The following is a 23261-nucleotide window of genomic DNA, read 5'->3' as shown; positions in this document are numbered from 1 at the left end:
GTGAAATTTAGTTCTGTTGGAATAAATGCATGTACAATTAATGTTTAGATTTCCTCTCATATCTTTTCAGTGTGAGACTGAGCTTTTTCTTTATTGTGCAGTCCTAATCTACAGTATGGCTCATCTCACTGAATGAAAGCAATTTCTGGTACAGTCACAAGCCCACAGGCAAATGAGTTTATGCATTTGTAAATAAAACTCATACCTTGTGTATGAGTAGGGATGCTAGATTTGTGTGTATAGTGTATTGTATGCTTGAATTTTTGATTGAAGTTTATGTATACAGCCAAACTGGCAGTGATATTTCTTTATATTTGAATGTACTCAAACTGCAAATGACCCCATAAAAAGCGAACCCTTCTCTAAAACATAACTGACAAACTGACAAACAAGCTCTCCTCAGGCTCCTATTGTAGTCTCTGCTCTATGTCAACAGATAGACCCACATTTAGTGGCTTTTCAGCTCATCCAACTACAAACTTTTATGTGCCCATATATAATTTCTGCATGCATCTCCACTTTACAACATGTTTCCAACCCCAAAAAACAGAATTTCATGTAGATACTGAAATCAGTACAATGTAGTGGTAGTGGTAGTAGTAATAGTAGTAATAATAATAATAATAATGACAGTCATATTTAATCCAATCTAGAGATTAGTGTTCCTCCAGCACTATATCAATGCAAACTCTTTCCAAATATGGGCAGAAGGCCTACAAATATTATACAGAAACACAACATGCTGTTCAAGAGGCTGCTCTAAGTCTGCACTGCTCAGCTCACAATCAAGACATTACTGAGATTCCTCTGAAGTCTGAAAGTACCCTATGCACACTTTGGAGAGGCTGAAAGAGAAGAGCTCATGTTGGACTTGGCTCTGCGGCGTGATGGAGCTCAGGAGGAGTGTGTTTAGCTGTGGACTCATTTGTCTCTGGTTTTTGAGGTTTGTGGTGTGTGACCGTGGCCAGAGAGGAAGGGACACATGGCCACTGAGGGACTCTCATTAGAGGCAATGAAGAAAGAGAGGAAAGAGCTCTAATGTTACACAGACACAATAGGAGCCTCTATTAGGAGAGCACAGGACACAACCCCATAACCTTCAGCTATCCCAGAGGAGGGGGAAAAGACAGGAAAACTCAATTCAGATATATGAAAAGGCAACAGGCCAAAAGTAAGGAAGTAACAGGAACTTTGTAAAAATAATGTTTTTTTGAAGAGATAACAGACAATGACATGTTCATTAACATAGAGCAAAAAGGGTTAGATGGCATAAATTTAACTTGGGTCTGGTTGCAGATCGTCTCAGAGACACTGCTATAATGTGGATCGAAACCACCAACTTGGCTACTTCCTTGTGGAAAAGCCATTAGAGACGTGCCCACCTACACAACATTAAATTGCTCACCTCATGTTTATCATTAGTTTCTATGACAGCATGGGATGAAAGTTAAGTTGGCTTCCTATTCGATAGCTTCTAATTTAAATTTTCCATTCCACCATAGAGAGGAATGTGAAGAACTTTTCTGCAACTTGAGTAAGAAGACAACTTCAGCCTTGTTTTCTTTACCAAGGTCAGCTACCAGTACTCACTATCTAGTTCAATAGACTACAGACATTACATGTTTAAAAACCATCTTTACATGAAAAAACATCCACAGCAATGTAAGAAAACAGCACCTTTTCCCATTTTGACTTTACATTTGTTAATATTTATATATGATATTTTTATTGATTACATTTTTTTAACAGTTAAAAACAGTTAAAATCTCATTTGGATACCAAGACCACCTATTGCTATGCCTCTGGTTTGACTTATTGTCTGTACCAGGGCTCACTAATCTTATCTCCAAAGGGCTGGCTGCAGGCTCTCACTGCAGTAAAGCAGAAGCAGACGATTCTACCCGATTATCTGCTGGTCTTAGTCTTCAAACAATTGATTAGTATATAAGCTGTTCTTCAGCGTGATTCGAACGGAAATCTGCGGCCACACTGAACCTTTGTGGAGAAGACTGATGACCCCTGGCAATGGCAATAGCGATCAACTGATTCTTCATTATATTTGCTCCTGGTAATTGTCCCTGCAGCCACCTAATTCCAAGTCACTTTTTGCAAGTCAGACAGCAGTTTGCTCTGAAGAACTCAACTGACGAACACATTGATGTGGTTTATGTGAGAGGTAATCAAAATATGGAGGTTGTGAAATGGCTATTGAAGTTTATTAGCTTTTGGATTTGAGTTTATTAGCTGCAGTTTTGGCCTCTTTTACAGGTGGTTGTGAACACAAACTAAGCAGAAATAAAATGGGGGTAATTATACATGTTAAAAATTACTTTACATTACCATTTATTATATTCACATAGTGCTATTTGATTGCTTTATACCAGAAAGCACCACATGAACACATGTGAATTTGACTTTAAAGTCAAATGATGAAGTTGGGTACATTCAGTTTGTACATCACTGCAAACCAGTACAATATTCTGAAATGACTTCTTTGACTAAACTCCATGTCAATAAAGTGGAGCTGTGTTGGTTACTGACTTGTAAAATCATTTAAAAAAACAGCTTTCACTGCTTTCACTGCTTACATTTGGCCTGCAGTGTCCATGAATCTGAAAGCGATTACACCACACACCACTGAAAGCTGACAGCCACAGAACCTTCCCTCGACACTGAGGCTACAGGAAGAGTTTAACTATGAAATGTACCTAAACTCTTTCCTCACCCTGCTGGAGCACAGAGGGATTAGCTTCCAGGGAGCACAGCACGCTTCAGACTCATCACTCTTCACTTCATCACAAAACACATCACATCCTCTGAACGTCTGCTGTTTTCCATCTGCCTGAACCTCATATGTTTAACCCTTACATGTCATGGTTATCAATGGCAGTAAAGCAAGACATAAACTGGTATTCATTTTTTCTCACTCCTTACTCAGTCACACTTTATAATAACTCAGTTACTATATAATTAACTACCCAATTACATAATTCTGTTTGAATAGTTTAGTTAATTGGCTACAATAATGTTAGGCTTCTCAGACGTAACTAAACAATGCATCTGGGCAATTCAAGTGACTCTTCTGTCTCAACGTTTGCTTACACGCTGCTCAACAGAGTGATTTACTAAACAAAGGGAGTGTCAGGGTCAAGCTGTTCAGAGTTAGCACTGTGGGGGTGGCAGGTTTATTTTTTTACGTGCTGACCCGCAGTGTGTAAGACTCCTCCAACAACAAACAGAGTTGCCAGACGAGGTGTGAGAACAAGGCCTGGAAGTGCTTGTGTTATGTCTGTGTGTGTGTGTGTGTGTGTGTGTGTGTGTGTGTGTGTGTGTGTGTGTGTGGATCCATATTTTAAAAAAACAAGAACACATTCCAGTGTTTGTATGAGCGTGAGTGTGGGTTTGTGTGAAAGTTAATTGAATCCTGACACTGATGTTATTTGTGTTACGTGATACTCTGTTCTTGGCAAATCTCAATCTCTTGTAAAAAAATGTTTGTTATAAAGCAAATGGTCTGGTTCTCAGATCTGACAGGCTGAGCTATGTTTGAAGCCGCTGCAAAAAAATACATGGGTACATACAAACCTATGACTGCACATATGTATTAATGCGGCAGGTTAATAAACCCATTGTGCTGCTCATGGAATAAGCTTATGGAATAGCTGACTTACATTATTTGAAAAGTTCACTCTTAACAAACTATATTGCTTTATGAATGTTATTGTTTATGGTGTTTATTATAAATAAACATATAAATAATACATTTAATTATTTATTAAACACTGGTTGCTACCTTTCATAAATGTAAAAGTCACCTGAGGCTGTGCTTTACAGTGATTTCCCTGCTGAAATAACAGCATGGCCAGCTAAAGCTGGTTAAGCGGGTAGACCAGCTTAGCTGGCTGGTGTCTTGATTTGAGTTTCATGGTTTAGATGATGACCAGAGTGACCAAGTTGGTCTACCAACGAAACCTGCTGAACTAGTCGATAAGTATAATTTTGCCTTTCCAGCCAGTTAACCACCATGACCATCTTAGAAGAATCAAGCTAATGACCATCAAAGACCAGCATAGAGTCTAAAACCTGCTACTGATGAAAAGGTGGTCCATGGTATGCTGTCATTGGCTTCATGTCACGTCCAACAACAACTGTGGTAAAATCACTGTAACGCACAGTCTGTTATGGCTTAATGATTTAGTAAGTATTCTCTTCTTATCTGGTGGCCTGAATTTTATACATTTATCTTTAGTGACCTCAAGCACAACTGTCAAACCTCAACTAAACCCCCTACATGATTCAGGTAATTACAAGGCAATGTATATTACAAATCCTCTTTACAGGAGAACTTTCCGTCACGTTTGAATGTGTTCCTGTGTGATGTTTTCCCCCTTGTGATTTGCAAAGTCGAAGTCTGCGGATTAGAAATTAGAATCCAAACTCAGCTACTGAAGGACAAGAACGTGCCTGTTAGATGCAGTCAGCATTTCCTGAATAATTCAGGGGAACCTGAGTAATTATGCCTTATTTCAGGGTAATGTCATGTTGAAGGAAAGCACCGCGACACCCTGTAAGCCATGGAACATCCCAATAAATCAGCTTTCTCTCCTGCTATCAAACTGTCTCTGACTCCCTTTAGGGCAGATCTGCTTTTCTCTCTGCATTAACAGAGCAATTCATTATATCTTTCCATTCAGAGAAAAAGAACAAAAATATGCACAGCGCTATAAATAAAAAGCCTGAACTGTAAAAGTTGAGGCCTAAACAGAAAACAAGCTGCAGGAGTCTGTTTACTAGAGATCAAGAGAATAGAGTTCATGCTCTTTCAGTTATAGTCAATTTATAGGACCCCTGAAAGCACTGGGAACAAGATATACCATTCCCTCAGTGAAGAGAGTGTCAGAAAGGGAAAATCTCAGAGCTTTCATTCATATTTACAGCTGTGCCTCCAAACATATGCCCTCTGCAGCTCAGACGGAAAAATATCACAGGGGTTTGGCAGCCAGACTTTGTTCATGGAAAAACTCGAGAAGGAGACGATGGATGGAGAGGGGCACTGGGAGAGGAGGAGGAGGAGTGAAGGAATAGCAGAGGCTTGCTCAGTGGGAGAGACTGGGGTTACTATGAGGCCTCCATGTGTAAGAGAGTCTGGATTACATGTTACATACTCACATGGAAATAGATTCTAGTATTAAAGAGATACTGCCAAAAAAAATCAGATTTAGAAATGTTCTCCTCACAAAAATGTAGTAACAGTGAAAGCATGGTTGGTGTCTCAGCCTAATAGCACAGCTCTAAGTGGTGGACTGAAGCTTTCATTATTTATTAGCTACAGTACTGTGCAAAAGGCAGGGTTTGCTCTACATTTATTATTTAATTTGAACATATGTCCATTAACTACAAGTTATTCATACTCAGTGGTGGACAGTAACGAAGTAAATGTAATTTGTTACTGTACTTAAGTAGTTTTTTCGTGTATCTGTACTTTACTGAAGTTTTTCCATTGCTTTCACTCCACTACATTTAAAAGTCAAATATCTTACGTTTTTACTCCACTACGTTTTGCAAAATCTGTCGTTCCTTTTGGTTTGGTTTGACCTATTGGATATACCGACCCAGTACAAGCAAACAGTTCAACATCAGTGCAGCAGCATACAGTTTTTGGGAGTGTCTATTCAATATAAGTGATGAACTAACCTAACTTTGTGTAAATAGATCACAACATAGACATATGTACACATATGCAGTCGTGACTGTGTGTCTTTTTTCTGAATGTATAAAAACACCATTTCATTTCACATTAAATTTGTTTCGGTTAGTTTATGTTTATGAACAGAGACCTACAGATCAATATAGTAAAGGAAACTCATTTGTGAACCTGTGTTTGAAGCAAGGTTTTATTAAAATTAAACTTGTAACTAAGTTGAAAATAAATCTTAAATTGAAACTTTGCTTGTTTGCAAAAAGCTATTTCAGAGCCACTCTGTTCTACCTGATGTAAAGTGTTTGGCTTCAGTGTTTTGTGGTTATGATCATTTTAATTAATTAAGACATCAGCGTCAAACTATTTAATGACATTCTATTAAAAGACTGGTTTACCAAGAGTGACACTGGAGTATTTTCACCTAAAATTAGTTCATGAAGCAAGAGTTTTGTTCCAAAAATGGTAATAGGACATTAGAGTCATAATTAATCTTTTAGTACTTTTACTTTCAATACTTAAGTACATTTGAAGGCAAATACTTTTGTACATTTTCTCAAGTGGAGTTGTACTTCTACTTTTACTGGAGTAATATTTTACCTTGGGTATCTCTGCTTTAACTCAAGTACATGATTTCATGCACCACTGTTCATGTTTAGGAGAATCTGGAAGTCAGATCCAAAATAATCAACTTGCATAAGGAAGAGGAAAAAATTTCCAAAATTGGACCTCAAAAAAAGTTGTACGATAGAGAAAATGAGACTTATAACATCAATGTAAGACCTGAGTGAAATCAGGCTCCACTCTTGCTTTAAATAAACAAAAATCCAGAGGTGTTTCTGTCCATCACCTCAATTCTGTTAATGTGAAAGGATGAGTACCTGCCATTAAGCTGCTACTGAGAAAAGGAAATGGACAAAAAAGGAAATTTGCACTAGAAAACTGAAACTAGACATCCGAGATGAGGAGTAAGATTTTATGGGCTGATAATTCTACATTTCTTATTGGGATTATGTGGATCATCATAAGAAGCAGAATGCAACCAACTTCTAAGACCGAACTTTGAAGGTGTCAAAAAAATATCCCTGGACACGCAAAATACTGAACACATTCTATGTATTCATACATTCTATTTAGCTGTTGAGGCTTCTTGGACTTCCAAGCTTGTTTGTGTGTACATTTTTAACTGAAAATGCAATAAAAGAAGGGTTATCTGTGACTTGTACACAGTACTGTATCTTAGCCTCATAGCTCTAGCAGCAACACAAAAAAGGCTCAACAATTAGGTTAAGCAGAAAATTGGATTAATTAGATTTTTCACTCAACTACTGATTTAATTCTATTTCGTGTTTCATTTTGCGAAGATTCAGAAAGATGATAAGACTTGGATCCTCTCTAGAAACTACAGTCCATACACTTACAATCTATAGAAGCAAGGACATGCTAACAGTTATCAAGTTCTCTCTGAAATCACATACGGAACTAATTACACACGACATGGAAAACTCAGCGGCTGGAATAAAGGTGCGCAATAAGAGAAAAAAACACATAAGAGCAGTGACGAGTGAAGCTTACCCCCTACCCTTCACTCACATTTCTACAATCCCATTACATATTTTTTTACATCTTTTTCTGTTTCTCACATGATGACTGAACAGAGAAAACAGTGGGGTCATTCATTAGTGAACAGCCCAACCAGACCAATGTTACCACTATCCAAACCTCTCTCCCACAGCTCTAATATGTACCTGAAAAAAAATTCATATTCCACATGGAGGCCTCAGTAGTGAATCATTTAGCAATGGAACTGGAACATATGAGCAGCACTCACAGCAGTAGGCAGGAATACAAAATAAAGAACAGGGAGCAATAGACTTAAATGTGGTCTTGACTATCAAAAACATTTCTGTGGTGACCAGTATGGAACCGAATAGCACATTCTATATAATCATTATGATTGAAACATATCTATTTCGTGATTATAATGCTGCTCATCAGAAATAAATGCTTTCCTTGTAGTTTTGCAATAACACATTAAACAGAAAGCTGTGCAGATCTTGCTAGTTTTTGTGAAACAGAAGCAACAATGGACAAAAGCTCTACCATGAGAATAGTCAAACCCCATTCGTTGTAGTGCCTTGTTGTGATGTCAGTGCTCAAAGCTTCCAGGCGTTTAAACCACCTGAGTATTGAAGCAAAATATACCTAAGGTACAAGCAAACAGCTGTTTTTCCCTGCTTTACTGAAAATACATAGAAAATCACCAAAGAAGGGGGCCGCAAACGTTTTCCATCATCCACAGGCTGCTATTACAAACAACAGCAATTTTAAACAGACTAATGTCACTTATTTGATAGTGAATATCAGTGGTCTGCTTAAATAAACAAGTACTAGACTGTCTACCAATAGATCTACTGATGTAATGGGATTGTAGAAGTGTGGGTGAAGGGTAGGGGGGTAGCGTCAGATGGACGAGCGGGGATCCATGGTGACCCGCCCTTCTCACCCCTGACTTGGAAAGCAGTTAGACGAGGGGTCGGACTCAGTGAGGCAGCTCGAGTTTCACACAGCATCTCCACCACAGACCATACCAGGGCAAAGGGGACGTCCCCAGTGAGTCATATTAAGGCTCCAATCCTCAGTCAATCAACACTTAGTTAAAGGGATCTATAACAAGACAGAGACTGAGCTTTTGTCTGTGGCTGTATGAGTGCATGTGTGCCTGAATTTGAAGACATTTGCATCATCTGCATGTGTAAATATGTGTATTGTAAACCTGTACATCTCTGAAATGTTAACACTTTCTTAAGGGCAGCTGGCATTTTTGTAAATAAACAAATAAAACAAAAAATGCAACAGCAACGATACTTTTATATAATTTACCATAAAACATGCTCTGGAAAAAAAGGTGAATCAAATGCTGGTAAATGGCATTCGATCTTTGTCTAACACAAAGTTAGCTGACTGAGATCTTAGTGTTGAGCAATTCAAGTCTGGAAACAATACTAAGTACATATAGCAACTTCGCTGTTACCTGAGTAACGCTACACTGCAGCTACCTGGCAGCCAGGGCTAGTGGTTTGAGTGATGTTATATAATAGCTATGTGGTTGCCTGGGCCGACTGCTTTGGTGATGTCACACTGCAGCTGGACTGATGGTGTTTGGCTGCATGAGCAATGCTACAACACAGCTAAGAAGCTGCTTTGGGGGCGCTATCCCTTCCTGGCCAAGGCCTTTTCTATAGGATATGAGACTTCTCAGTATGACTAGTGCTACACCATAGTTGTGTGGCCCCCTGGGCAAAGAGGGACCCCCCCCCCCCTCAGTTTTAAGACTTTTTCCAGGCCAGCTCAGCTTCTCTTTACTTTGGTCTGAAAAGTTCTCTCCTTGCCATCTGGAGAACTCTATGTGTGTTGTGGTTTGCTTTATTTTTTGTTGATTATATATTTTGCCACTTCAGTAAATTGTCCTTGGGTTTGAGAAAGGCGCCATATAAATCAAACATATCAATTTATTATTATTATTATAAGTACACCCTGCCATCAACAGGTGAAATGGCAGCTGTGCATAAACAGTGACTAAGTGTAAGGCTATTTTCACCCTTTGGACAAATGAATTGGTATTATTATACAAAAAGCAACCTTAAAGGAAAGAAAAAAAACAGAGCACCCTGGGTCCCCAGTAAACATGGCAGTTTTTATGAGTCTCATAAATCAAAATGCCAAGTCAACAAGCCTTTCAAACAAACGCTAGCTTATTTTAATGACTAATTAAATTCATGCCAAGAAATGTCAACATCATCTGAAATGTCAGACACAGAGCTTTAAAGCTAAGAAACAGAATTTTGTGCGCTTTAATGACAGCGATGACCATAAGTGGACCTTCCTCAGTCTCTAACTCTGACTTGAGTAGCTTTCAGAAGCGTAATGGAAGTCGTTACTTAAAAGCAGGGCAGAGGGCCCCATTAGGATGTGCACTTTCAGACTGCGCGAGGTTTCCGGGATGTCTCCAGCGCCTGTGCTGTCCACGTTCAGCCTTGAAGAAGCAAGGTGGTCTGGACTTCATTAAGATCCCGATTGGCTCTACCATTCAGCTGGAGGAAAGAGGAGAGGGTGACGAGAAAAAAAAAAACAAAAAAAAAAAACAGCCAGCCAGTTCGTTTTTTCTCTGTACTGAGAGAAAAGGCTCCCTCTCAAGCCAGTCTGAGGAAAGTTAAACAGTCTTGACAAGGCAGCAACGGTAATATTAATCTTTTCAAGCGGTCAGAAAACGGGATGCTATAAACAATGTGGTAGAGACGAGGGGCCGCGTGCTTTTCAAGAGCCTGGTACTAAAGACGTCCCCGCCGTCATACTTCACTAGGAACCAGCAGCACAGCTACAATGTATATATTAAGCTGTCTCTTCAGAGTAAAATCTCAGCATAGAAATCATGTCTGTTTACATTGAAAGGATGATATTTTGATAAGGCTAACTTATGGTTTTCCTTCCACGCTCTTCCCTCATATTATTAATTTGCTCCACTTTCACATGAATGGAGCTCATTCTTGAACAGGCTCATGATGGCAGACTGAGATATGGCTGAGACACCTAACACAGCTTTGATAATTAAAGGCCTGTGACACAAGAGCTCTGTGAAAACTACAGCGGCACAACCAAAATGAAAGAAGAGAACACGCCAGACTTTCTAGAACCCCTCTGTGGACTATAAATGTTCAGTTTCCCCTCAACCTGAATGCTGTCCATCAGCCAGCATTTGAAGAAAGTATAAAGTTTGCCAAAAGGGTTCTTTGGAGTGATGCCACTGAAGGAACACCTTTGGTTCCCTAAAGAACCTTAAAGTGGACAGTTCTTCAAAGGAATAGTTCAGCATCAGTGAGGTCAGGCGCTAATGTTGGATGATTAATTCTGGATCACAAACGCCAACTCATGCAAAAGCTATTGGATGGCGCTCCATCACTCCAGAGAACACAGTTCTACTGCTCCACAACCCAATGCTAGAGGAGTTTATTTCCCTCTAGCCAATGCTTGGCATTAGGCATGGCAACCTTAGACTCGTGTGGCTGCTCCAGAGTGTCCCATTCTATGGGCAAATGTACTGCGAACGTAACTCCTGTGGTCAACCTGTTTCTCCTGATTTTAGTCTCCTAAGGGTGAAAGGTGGTAGACTTAACCCTAGCTAAACGGAGGAACTAATTCTGGAAAAGTCAGTCAGATGATTTCTACATGGAGGCTTAACAACACTAACATTAGTACAATGGAAAGACATATTACTACATAAGATGGATTGTATGAGTGACATTTGGGCTGGAACAACGGTGGCCATTGTTTAGCTTCTGGAAGCTTAGTCACTTCCTCATCCACGGTGTTCAATTACCTTCGCACCAGGTGGTCCCCATAAAGCAGGCGATGTAAAAAGCTAAAGGCAGCATGAAAAAAAATCCATATTGCATTTATTAAAAGACTATGAATAAAGTTCTTTAACGTGTGTTGTCATAAAGCTCAGCAGAGAGCAGCTGAGAAGTGAGGGTTCACCAAGAGGCCGAGTGCACAGACTGCCTTTACTCTGTAGTCTAGAACTAACTTCCCCTTTCAAATCTCCACCTGCCGGGATGACCTGAGAGAAAACAAAGCTGATCTAAGATCAGAGGCTCAGACTCTCTTCGCCACTAAAGAGAACCTCTGTAGTTCAGACTTAGGAACTGGGCTAGGGAACTACGTCTTGTTCATACCTTGAAGAGTTTATGTACAGGATGTTTATAAAACTAACTGAATTCAATGACAGTTCTATGGCTTAAAGACTGTCTAGTGTAGACAGAGCTAAAACGTTATATCATCAGAACGACAGTAACATAAGCTAAGTTTGGCCTTCTAAGGGTAATAACATTCATTTGCACTGCTTATCAAAAGAACATCATTTCTTCTTTTCAATCTTTTTCATGAAGTAAGAAGAAAAAATACCTGCAAAGGTTTGTTAACATAAAACAGATATTTGCTACTACTTTGAGTATTACTTTGTACTTGCCAAATGCATTAGTGTACTTTGCAGCACTCAGCTTCATGTTCACCAAAGTGTTTTCCTTGGTAAGAAGAGCAGGTTTTGTCTAAATAATGATTTGACATCTTCCTTTTTGTTTTTTTTTTTATTTTGACATGTTTTGTCTTTTAATGTCTTTCTCTCTCCTACAGCCCTCTCTCATCCTCCAGTAGGGCTGCATGATGTGGAAAATGACTAGCACTGAGATTGCAATTATAATGCACAATGCATATAAAAATATGCAAGTTGATTTTCTTTCTGCAGGAGGAATGACCTCCTCGAGGGCCTGCAGAAAGCAATGGTCAACCATTAATATCACCTGGTTAAAAGTTTCAATATGTTGCTCTAAATGTAACTTTTGTTAGGTTACATGAATACTTTAATGTGTTATAGGGCTTTTTTTAGTACATCATACTGATATTATAAATGGCACACTGTACAGCCCTCTACTATTCCTTCAGCTAGCATGGCCCTGGTCACTCTCTCACTCTCTCTCTCTCAGGTGAAGCTTCATCCGGTCCAGCCCACAGTGTACACACTGTTTCAGCCAGCCTGAGGCCAGGGAACAGAATCATTAGTGTCCCCGCCACAAATCCCAGCAGGGACACTCCCTCCTTATACCAGCTAACTCTCGCTCTGCTGAGATTGACGTTTTGACACATCCCTGAAAAAAACACATGAAGGGGGAGGAGAAAAGGAAAAAAAAAGGACAGGGAGCTGACTGGGCCATTTGCCTCCTGATGAGGTCTGGCAGGACAGTGCTCTTTGATGATAACACTAATGATAACCAACAGGCCAAAGTGAGCCTCAAAGGAAGCCCTGTGTGCACCTTAATGAACAGGACATAATGACGGCAGTTAGCCTGAGCGCACTGCCCTCTCATCTGATTGAAGTTTAGGGGTACAGAAGCAGGTTTTGTTGGCTTTAATCAATATTAATGTGTGCTGGAAAGTGGCCAGACATGTCACGATGTCTTGGGTTCGCTAATAAGATGCCCACCTCATCCATCTGAGAGTTGTGGAGGCTCTAGTTAGTGACAGAATTCATGTTAATTTTGGAAAGATGGATATGCATGCAATAAAAAAGGTAAATCACTTACACTGTATTATTTGATCAGTACTTAATATGCCTGGGAATTACAATAATTACAGTAGGAATGGGTCCATGATGTACCCTAAAACGTTTCTGCCAACTTACTGCTACCAAAGAGCCTACTGCTACTGCTGCCAAAGAGGCAAGGTAGGCATTATTGAATTTGGCATGGAGATGGGGAACAATGGGAAAAACAGGAATGAGTGAACTGTGCTTGGATTTACAGTGTGTCTAATCTCTCCAGTACGCCAGCCACTGTCTTCTCCCTCACTCCTTCACTCCCTCATACGCACTCACTTTTCTTCAACAAGGTTTTTCACTCTGACAGCTGTGTCTCTGAAATAATGGCTGGGCATATTTGGTGAAGGCCATATTAAACAATACCACCATAGCTGTGCTAGAAAATGAAATGATTTAACATGTTAGCTAACAGAATGAGGAATAAGCTCATTTGTATTAGTATTGGATAATACTGACCCACATTTGAAATGCATGTGACACTCTGTAGGTTTTTAACACGTGATAAGTAAGGATAAGTAAGACATCCACTAAAGCTGTTCAATTCCAGAAATTCTGGTCGACTCATTCAATTTACCTGCAAGAGACCTTTTACAATTCCTGCAAAATGACTAGGCTCATGTGAGAACAGAAGTCTTGATTACAGACAATGAAGCTGAATGTGTCTGCAGTGCTTTTGAGATTCAGATTTCTCAAGTGAAAAAAATTCTTTATACATGATTCAGAACTTGTATGGAAGGAAACCTTCGAACTCTTCATTCTCAAATGCCTGGAATCTCTTTTCTGGGATCAACTCCCAGTCCTCGTCCACACGCTAAACCTAACATCATACATGTGCTAGCAGTGAGAAGAACAGACATTATTTTTGCCAAATTCTAGTAAAAGAATCACTCTTTGATCTTAAATAAGCTTCCTTAAAGGTTCTGGCAAATAAACAGTGTATGTTTGCAAGGTTAGCATTGTAGCTCCAGTTTTAAACTAAAGTAGTAAAATTTGGACATCAAACGTGGCCATGCTGGTTGACCATCAAAGCAGCATCCAAAACATAATACATGCTGGTTATGATGGTCTATGCTGTTTTTTTCTGGCAGGGACGTTGTGGCTGGTCGACTATATCTAGTGGAAAGTGGAAAAATGTCTGAATGTGATTTCTCTAAAAGCCTTTCCTTTAAAGTCATTTCCTTTTAAGTCATTGGTTACATTACAATTATCCAGCCTCTCTTTCCCACTACCATTAAGAATGTCTGGTATTACTGGTAGCTAAATACAAAGTCATCACCTTAGATTACATGCCTTATGCAAAAACACACACTGGTCAAAAAGTAAGGGTTAAGTTAACATGTCTTGGAGGGATGAATGTGAAGCTGTCGACTCAAATAAGAATATATGCAGAATATAACCTTTGAGACCAGACAACCAAATATGGAAAGGAAGATCAGGCAGTGATGCTAGGATGAAAACGTGTACTTCAGTGGCATAATAGAAAACCACAGAAGAGGGTTATACACACTGTTTTTGTTGTCCCACATTATAATCATGCGTAATATATATGTGAACAGCTTTGCGCTCTGCTCAATGGCTGTTGATGGGGCAATTAAATCATCAGATTCTTGAGGACTGTTTTCTTTTCCCCTTCTGCACTACTATAGTCAATGGCCAGTAATGAAGAAGCTTGGACATGGTACAAGGCAAGTGCAAAAAGGAAAAAAAAAAAACGGACTCACGGTGAAGGCCTTCCAGGCTGGGGTGTTGGCAGGGGATCTGGAGAAGAAAGAGGAGGATTTTTTTTTTTTTTTTTTTTACAGCAGGTCAGGAACAAATCACTCACACAGCCTCTGAACACACGCTGCCAATGTGGACCACGGGCACAGCAGAGTGGAGAATAACTACACTGACCTCATTTCACTGAGCTCCAAAATACAGCTCTGGACCTCACTGTAAACTTTTCGTCAGGTTTCATTGCTGACAGTTTATGACAATGTTCTGGCAAGACTGCAGGAATGGTGCTATGTTTACTGACAGTAAGGTGGTATGAATGATGCTTTAAAAATGATGCATTACCATCATGCATGTAATCAAGAGGGTCAAATCAAGAACAGAAGAGGACATTTACAAATCAGCTGTGAAGGATTTAAGCATCGAGTTCCAAAAGGTTTTGAATTTACCTTATTCAAATGTGTACATCAGATCCATATGAACAAAATATATTACATCAACATACCTATTGTATTTCACCATATCATGAACGTAACATTATTCACTGTATTCATGCAGAATATACACATGAATCAGATAAACTCAAAGGACTCAAAGGATTTTTTTGGTAGGAGCATAATACAAATGGCACAAAATGGTCATGAATTATCACCAGTATTCTTAGGAGTAGTCTCAGGAATAACCATGCTGGCAGTATTCTTAAATGTATGACTAAAGCTGTTTGGTTTTCATAGGTCTATTTCTCATCTGTTACTCTGATAAACTTAGTCATGAGTTGTCACTGGTAAATCTAAATACTTCAATCCAATGACGATGGCTCATTCTCTTCTTTATTCCATATTAACTACTGTATTTAATAGTTTTTATTCTTGGTTGCTCTCAAGGGTTCTTCCTCTTGGGGATTGCTTTTGCTGTTGCTCTTGGCGTGTTAATCTGGGGCTTGGACCCAGATTTCTGTAAAGCCGCTTTGTGACAACACTAGTTTAAGAAAAAAATTGCTATATAAATAAACATGGAATTGAACTGAATATTGCAGATGGCCACAGCTATCAGGAATTTGACCGCTGATTTCTGATTGGTTGTCTGCACATCCATGAGTATGCAGGTCTGTGCAGCAGGTTTTATCTGTCTGATAGGACAGTAACAGCAGGCTATAGTAGCTGTATTGAAAAACATTTTTGAAGTTCATAGTATCAGGTTGTGCTGTGTGCACATCCCAGGGTAGAATGTGGGATGTGGCCTTATTGCGGAACAGGAGGTGTTGCCCAGGAGGCAGGGCTCAAGACTCGTGTGTCATCTACCACTCTCTTGCAGTTCTACTTCTCTCCCTGCAATCCTTGCTGGGTTTCATCCGTGCTCAGGGTTTGGGCCCTGCCAGCTCTTGTGGCAGTCACAGTAAATTTTACAACAGCATATACAGTCAATGTTCTTCATTCAAATTTTCTTCAAAATGTCATGAGAATATTAAACCCAGTATTGAGAATTAAACCATGTCTTAAGTGTATCGTTACTACCCTGCTGATTATAAAGACTTTGGTCTTTTACTACCTAATACTTACCAAACTTTACAAAGAGTATTCCTGTAGTAGACACAGTGCCATAGCTGTTGGTGGCAACGCACTGAAAGTAGCCGGTGTCGGTGGTGTCCAGGTTGCGAATACGTAGCCGTGAGCCATATGCTGTCTGTTTGTAAGAGACACGTCGTGCTTCCGTCGCCACTGGAGCATCATTCTTCAGCCAGCGTACCGTGGGCGGAGGGTTTCCTGAAACATAGCAGTGCAACTCAGCCGTCTGGCCCAAGTTGGTGGTGATGTTGTTCATGGGAGCATCCAGTCTGAGAAAGTGGTCTGAGAAGAAAAGAGAAGGAGATGGGTGAGTGAGTGGGAATCGTCTGGAAGAACTGGGAATCAGTTTGGTGGCATGTATAATTTGGTGTATAATAATTTTAGAGCATCTCTGGGGACAACGCAAAAGGTTTCATCTAATATAAATCTCACAAAATATCTCATGCCATTGCAGAGGTTTTTGAAAATACACTGCAATTATCAGACACATTCTAATTCATGAAAAACTATTTTACCTTGGGGGAATAATCCTTGGCCATAAATTTACATCAAATTATTTTGCTGTGTGTGTCTGTTCGTAGGTCATACAATCGCTCCCACGTATAACAAATCACTGCTAACTGCCAGTTAGGAATCCTTTACAAGACATTTTGTGGTTTCTGCTGTGGTAGTAAATCATTACTTTGTCTCACCAAGCAGGGGCTTCGCCAATAAGGATGGCAGAAACTCGAATGTCATATAAAGGCTTCTGGAAACTTCTAACTCCAAAACACCAGTCTTGCCAGGTCTGGGGTGGCTTTGATTGAAGCCCAGTACAAATATGACAACCCCAAATACTCCTTTAATAGTAGGGATAGTAAGCGGAATAGGCTTGGGATAGACTCAGTAAGTCTGACCCACAATCAGTCTGGGCAAGGACAAGAGAGGACCTGATGAGGTAACATAGCCTGTGGAATTCTCACACAAGCAGCATTTTGTTACTATCATAAAAAAGCATCGTATCTCAGGAACTGTAGCTTTATAGAAGGAAAACTGTTCTTAAATTTGCTTCCATAATTTAACTTAAAAACTCCAATTGTCATGCAATGTTCACGCCATGTAAAGGACAGCTGTTACCGTGTAAAACCTAAAGAAGCTGAGCTGTTCAGTTTCCTTATGACAATGACAATACAATGCTGCTTTACTCTGTGTGTAAATCAAGTGTATGTGTGTTAGTGAGGGTGAGGAGAGACAGTATAGGCACTGTCCCAGAAGTTGTTCCATAGTCTAATTCTGGACTCTGTGGGGATTCCTGAGACTTCCCGCAGTCATGTGACCTTTTTTGGCAGCCATGCTCAGACAGGCTCTTGCTGCTGGGGTTTCCTGTCTTCTGTGTGGCGCTGGCATCACATCCAACTTCAAGACATTTTATTCCTCTCTCAGCATGAGACGAAGGCTACACCCTCGGTGGAATATCATATTCAGATTTTATAATCATGTCTCTTATTGTGTTCTAGGAGTTCTAGAGTATCAACAACTACTTCATGATGTATCTATCATGTATTGTATACAACATCCAATACAATATACAACATATTTCATGATATGCACTTGGATCACAATGCTTGATGCTCATATTTTACCTCCTCTATGGCAGCAAATGTGATAGTCACCATCATTCATAGGCTATAACAAGGTGCTTCATCTACACAGACTCAGAAAGCAGTCGGTATCATTACACTGAAAAATTAAGCAAAAGAGTAAAGTCTTTAGTTGCGAACCTTATTAAAGTCATAGTTAAGCACTGTACATAAGTAAAGTGCTATAAAACTGTCTGTTTTTTCCTAGCAAAGGCACTGCAAGCTGGAATGCTATAATTGCTATTCAAACTACAGGCGGATAAGCTTCTGGATGTGATCACTCAAGGTTCTTTTGCCAGTTTCTGTTAACTGCATCATTTATTACACATGGCACTTTCGTTACTTCCCTCAGATTGATGAGCACATGCAGATTTTTTTGTTTTGTCTTTATCTCAGGATGAAATTTCAAGCTGTCTTAATCTACAGTCTGGGTCAAGCAGCAATCGAGTCTCATAGAGCCAGAGGTCTCGTACTAAGAATGTCTGAGGATAACCATAAAATATTTTGGGCTAAAAGACTTATTCGGGTGGGAACAAACTGAGAGTGAAATTTCTAAACCGATCCAATGCATTGTTAAGGCGGATCCCAAAGCTGGTGCCGATGGTTTGCTCGTAAACCTTGTTTTATAGACAACAAGCCTGTCGTTGGCACATCTGATTACGTATGTATTTGTGCTATGCATGTAAAGGGAGCACATTACATGTGATAAAAGTAAACATTACCTCTTGGAAGGGGAAAACACTTATATTAGCTTGTGATAGTCTTTCACTAGCTCATTTATTTGCTTGTGTTATCAAATGTACTCTGGATAATAAAAGAGCACAGACCAGAGGAATTTGTGGGTGGGTTTTCAAGGGGCCGTACTCTTGTTAGTGGTGGATTTTGCCTTGATTCAGTACCACAAGTTAACAATATGTCCCTAAATGTGTATTGTTGTTCCAAGATCTTGTCTGGCCCTACGACACTAAAAGAAAGTCAGTCCAGGGTAAGTGTGAATCAAGCTTTAATTCAGTCAACATGAAATGAGCCGCTAACCTGAGCACCCATATCAGGTTCACAGTGCTGAGGAACAATTGTGAGAAACAGAACTGAAATTCAACAATTAATCACAGCATCGGCATAGCTCTACTGTATTCTGCATGAACACTGCTGTCAGCCTTTGTAAATAACTATACTGCTGTGTAACAATATTTTCTTTGAGTCTCTTTCTTCTTTTTTAGCAGACCTTAATTTTCAGAGGCATCCTCTCTGAAGGAGGCCGGACTCTGGAGCAATGCCAGGAATGTGACTTTGACGAGGAAATTAATAAAAGCATATTGAGTGGGAGCCCTGTAGGGTTAGGGGCCCCGGGGCCCACAGCTGTGTGGGGACATGCGCAATATTACTCTCCCTGTGGAGGGGACCAGATTCCTCTCACTAGTTTTCCCTTATAAGCTAAACATGAGTTAAACTACACCAGACAGGATTGTTCGCCCAAGCATTCCTACTCTTCCAAGGCATCTGCTGTTCTGATTGAGAAGACTTTTCAGAAGCATATATATTAACATATAGATGCCACTGTGGGAGCAGATCAGATGACTCAGAGGGAGGTTTGGTCATCCAATACTATGCCCATGTAAAACTACTGTTACTTTAAATAAACACTGACCAAACTAGCAACTACACTGTTACTACTCCTGCTAAAATCAACATGACTAAAAAGAAATTACTGAGGCAAATGTGCCAAGTTACTTTCACCCAACATTACAAAATTGTAGCATAACTCAATACAGTATCTATGGATGTCCAAAGTCTTTTAGTGCAGTGTAAACAATCATGCTTGAAAGGGAGAGATGAGAAAAATAGCCCAGCAGTGCACAGATAATACTATAATTAATATTCAGTGGGCCATTTAGAAAATACTATAATTAAGATTTATTGCACTACACAGAACATGCCATAAGTAATAATTAATGTGGTATAAAGAATATGCTATAATTGCTATTATGTAAGGCTGGGTGATATGGTCAAAAATACACTATATTGCCTAAAGTATTCACTCACCCATCCAAATCATTGAACTGAGGTGTTCCAATCACTTCCATGGCCACAGGTGTATAAAACCAAGCACCTAGGCCTGCAGACTGCTTCTACAGACATTAGTGAAAGAATGGGTCGCTCTCAGGAACTCAGTCAATTCCAGCGTGGTACCGTGATCGGACGACACCTGTGCAACAAGTCCGGTTGTGAAATTTCCTCACTACTAAATATTCCACAGTCAACTGTCAGTGGGATTATAACAAAGTGTAAGTGACTGGGAATGACAGCAACTCAGCCACGAAGTGGTCGGCCACGTAAAATGACAGAGCAGGGTCAATGGATGCTGAGGCGCATAGTGCACAGTGGTCGCCAACTTTCTGCAGAGTCAATCACTGCAGACCTCCAAACTTCATGTGGCCTTCAGATTAACTCAAGAACAGCGTAGAGCAGCTGCATCCAAGCCTTACACCACCAAGTGCAATGCAAAGCGTTTAATGCAGTGGTGTAAAGTGCCGCCACTGGACTCTAGAGCAGTGGAGACGTGTTCTCTGGAGTGACTAATCACGCTTCTCTATCTGGCAATCCGATGGATGAGTCTGGGTTTGGTGGTTGCCAGGAGAACGGTACTTGTCTGACTGCATTGTGCCAGGTGTAAAGTTTGGTGGAGGGGGGATTATGGTGTGGAGTTGTTTTTCAGGAGTTCAGCTCGCCCCCTTAGTTCCAGTGAAAGGAACTCTTAATGCTTCAGCTGAACAAGAGATTTTGGACAATTTCATACTCCCAAGTTTGTGGGAACAGTCTGGGGACGACCCCTTCCTGTTCCAACATGACTGCACACCAGTGCACAAAGCAGGTCCATAAAGACATGGATGAGTGAGTTTGGTGTGGAAGAACTTGACTGGCCTGCACAGACCTCACAAATGTGCTTCTGGAAGAAAGGTAAAAAATTCCCATAAATACACTCCTAAACCCTGTGACTTGGCCCAAATTGACTTGGACAAAAATTTGGTTTCATTGACTTTGACATTAAAAGTAAAGTAGGTTTGTTTTTGCTTCCATTGTAAAGTTACCATCTTGGAGATATGAGGTTTTCTTCTGACAACATACATATATATTAGGGGTGGGGGGAAAAACTCAATACTTAGATGCATCGCGATGCAGACATGAACGATTCTTGTTAAATGTTAAAAATCGATTTTCTAAATTTTCATTTATAACGTAATGTTGGTGGAACGCAAAGGGTGGAACTTGGAAATGCAGAAGTTCAGTGCCCGGACAGTCTGCGGCAGCACATAATAAAAACACAAATGAATGTGACCGCCACCTTCTGCAATTAAAAAGACTATAAATAAATATTATAAATAAATAAAAGACTAATAAAAAAAAAGACTATAAATAAATATAAATGAAAATGCAGACTTACTTTGCTGTTTTTTAAGCTTTAGCTATAGTCGCTTTCCTCCCATTTCCGACAGGAAATGTCTCCTCAAAAGTAGAGGAGTTTATGGTAAAATGTCTCAACGTTCGACTGATTTACGAGGCTAAAGTCGCTTCTCATTCGAGTTTTCCCGTTCCACCTTAAATGCTGTCTGAGGCACCGAATGTAACTGCGGCACCATTTAAAGTGGACCCGGAAAATTTGAAAGGTTAGCTGATTTCATCTTCGCAATGTACCAGGAAACCAACTACATTGCTAATAAATGTGAATAAGTTCATTCATCTCCAAATGTTAATCTTAAATCTCTGTCTGTCTTTTCTATCACTACTGGCTAAGCGACACTTTGCTTCTATGTGACCTGCAGTCTGCATGCCAGTTCTCAGTCATTGAGAACCAGGGCTTTCGCGCTATGTTTGACACTTTGGAGCTGAGATTCAGCATCCAGTCTCGAAGATATTTTACTGACAGTGATCCCCCTCTTTACCAGACCAAAACCGAAGTTATAAAATCACTAAAGAAAATGGAAAGGATGGCTGTAGCATGCTGTGTGGACACGCATTACCACTGGATCTTATTTCACCCTAACTGCGCATTTTATCGCAGATGAGTGGCGGCAGCATCTCATGTGCTCCAAACAAGAGCAGCGAATGAAAGCCATCTAGTTCACTTGCCACATCGCTTCCATTTGATTTATTAATAAAAGATATTAGAAGTAAATTCATTAAAGATCATTACAGATACCTTGTTTTAAAAGTACCAAGTCCTCACACAGTAGGAAAACAGAAATTCTGTATAGAAATAAAGATGCATCAAGATGCATCGATAATTGTTTTATCGTTTTTATATCGCAGCCCTCTGAATCATAATTGAATCAAATCATGAGATGCCAAGAGATTCCCACCCCTAATAGATAGCAAGTGAATTTTCAATCAGAAAAACCATAATGTGTACCAAAGTGTCTACACACAGTCATTTGTTTATGTCTGTGGTTCTCAGCCTGAGTCATGAGATATTATGTGGTAGACATGTAGGGACGCAGGACGTAGGGGTGTTCAGGGGGCTGTAGCATCCCAGGATTTCAAGGATAATTAAACAGCAAGCTAAAAACAATAACAAAAGAGCCTAACTCTTAAATATTCTGAGCACAGAAAAGACCCATGTGTGCTTTCTGTAGAGTGGAGTTTGTATTATGTTCATTGTAATTATCCCCCGTCTGATGTGTGCTTGTAGTTTGAATAACGTTCGTCCAAGAAAAAAAGAGGAAGGTCAGCAATACCTTCCCATGTCCCTGGAGTCTGAGTTGTAGAAAAAACTTCAAAACTTTGCAGTTGAACAGCAGCAGCAGTTAAAATTTTATTTTTGACCAATGCAAACTATTCAATATTATTGTTTTTCTCTCAACTGTAACTCAACTGCTTGCATAAAATGCACAGTTTTCCCAATATTGCCTAGTTTTGTATCTTCAAATAAATGACTGTAAATATCTGCAAATAATCTATACATCACCCAGCTCTATATAAACTACTGCAATTCACATTTGTCATGCTATATAGAACATGATATAATTAATATTTAGAGTGTAATACAGTTGTTTTCAAATCCAGTTTTTTTGTTGGCTCCACTTCACTGCACAAACCCAACTGATCTCAGATATACTGCATAGATCAAATATCAAATAAGTAAAGCAGGTTGATACAGGTGGCAAATGCTCCTCCATCACATCATAGGCCATTCTTTCTCTCTTTTCATCCAATTTCCCCTTCTTCTCATATGCCCCCCCTCCTTTCTCCTCCCTTGCTCAATCTCTCCTCACTCCTGATCTAGACATGTCTGGTCTAGGGGTGACCAAAGGAAGGGATTCTTTCCTTCCCAGGAGGATCTCTCCTCTATCCCTCCATCTTAATCTCCTCTGTCCAAACATCAGCTCTCTTACAACAATATACAAAAGCTGCTGTCCAGAATAACGGATATTAGCACTGAAGTTCAGACACGCATCTGAGTCACTGCCCCAACCGTTAGAGACACACTTCCAGCACAGTGATGACTTCTCCTGACTGCT

At 39.9% G+C, this 23261-nt stretch overlaps 1 protein-coding gene across 1 annotated transcript in view; it reads right to left on the bottom strand.

The window, feature by feature from the left end:
* Positions 1-23261, bottom strand: part of ror1 (receptor tyrosine kinase-like orphan receptor 1) — a 152345-nt gene that overhangs the window by 17629 nt on the left and 111455 nt on the right. The window contains exons 3-4 of the mRNA XM_017721961.2: positions 16121-16408; positions 14570-14606 (exon numbers count right to left, since the gene is read on the bottom strand). Of these exons, the coding sequence (XP_017577450.2) occupies positions 14570-14606; positions 16121-16408 (325 nt within the window). The remainder of the gene's footprint in view (positions 1-14569; positions 14607-16120; positions 16409-23261) is intronic.

This window comes from Pygocentrus nattereri, chromosome 26, assembly GCF_015220715.1.
Source record: "Pygocentrus nattereri isolate fPygNat1 chromosome 26, fPygNat1.pri, whole genome shotgun sequence".
Taxonomy (NCBI): domain Eukaryota; kingdom Metazoa; phylum Chordata; class Actinopteri; order Characiformes; family Serrasalmidae; genus Pygocentrus; species Pygocentrus nattereri.
Note: the sequence above shows the minus strand (reverse complement) of the source record. Positions and strands in the feature narration are given on the sequence as shown.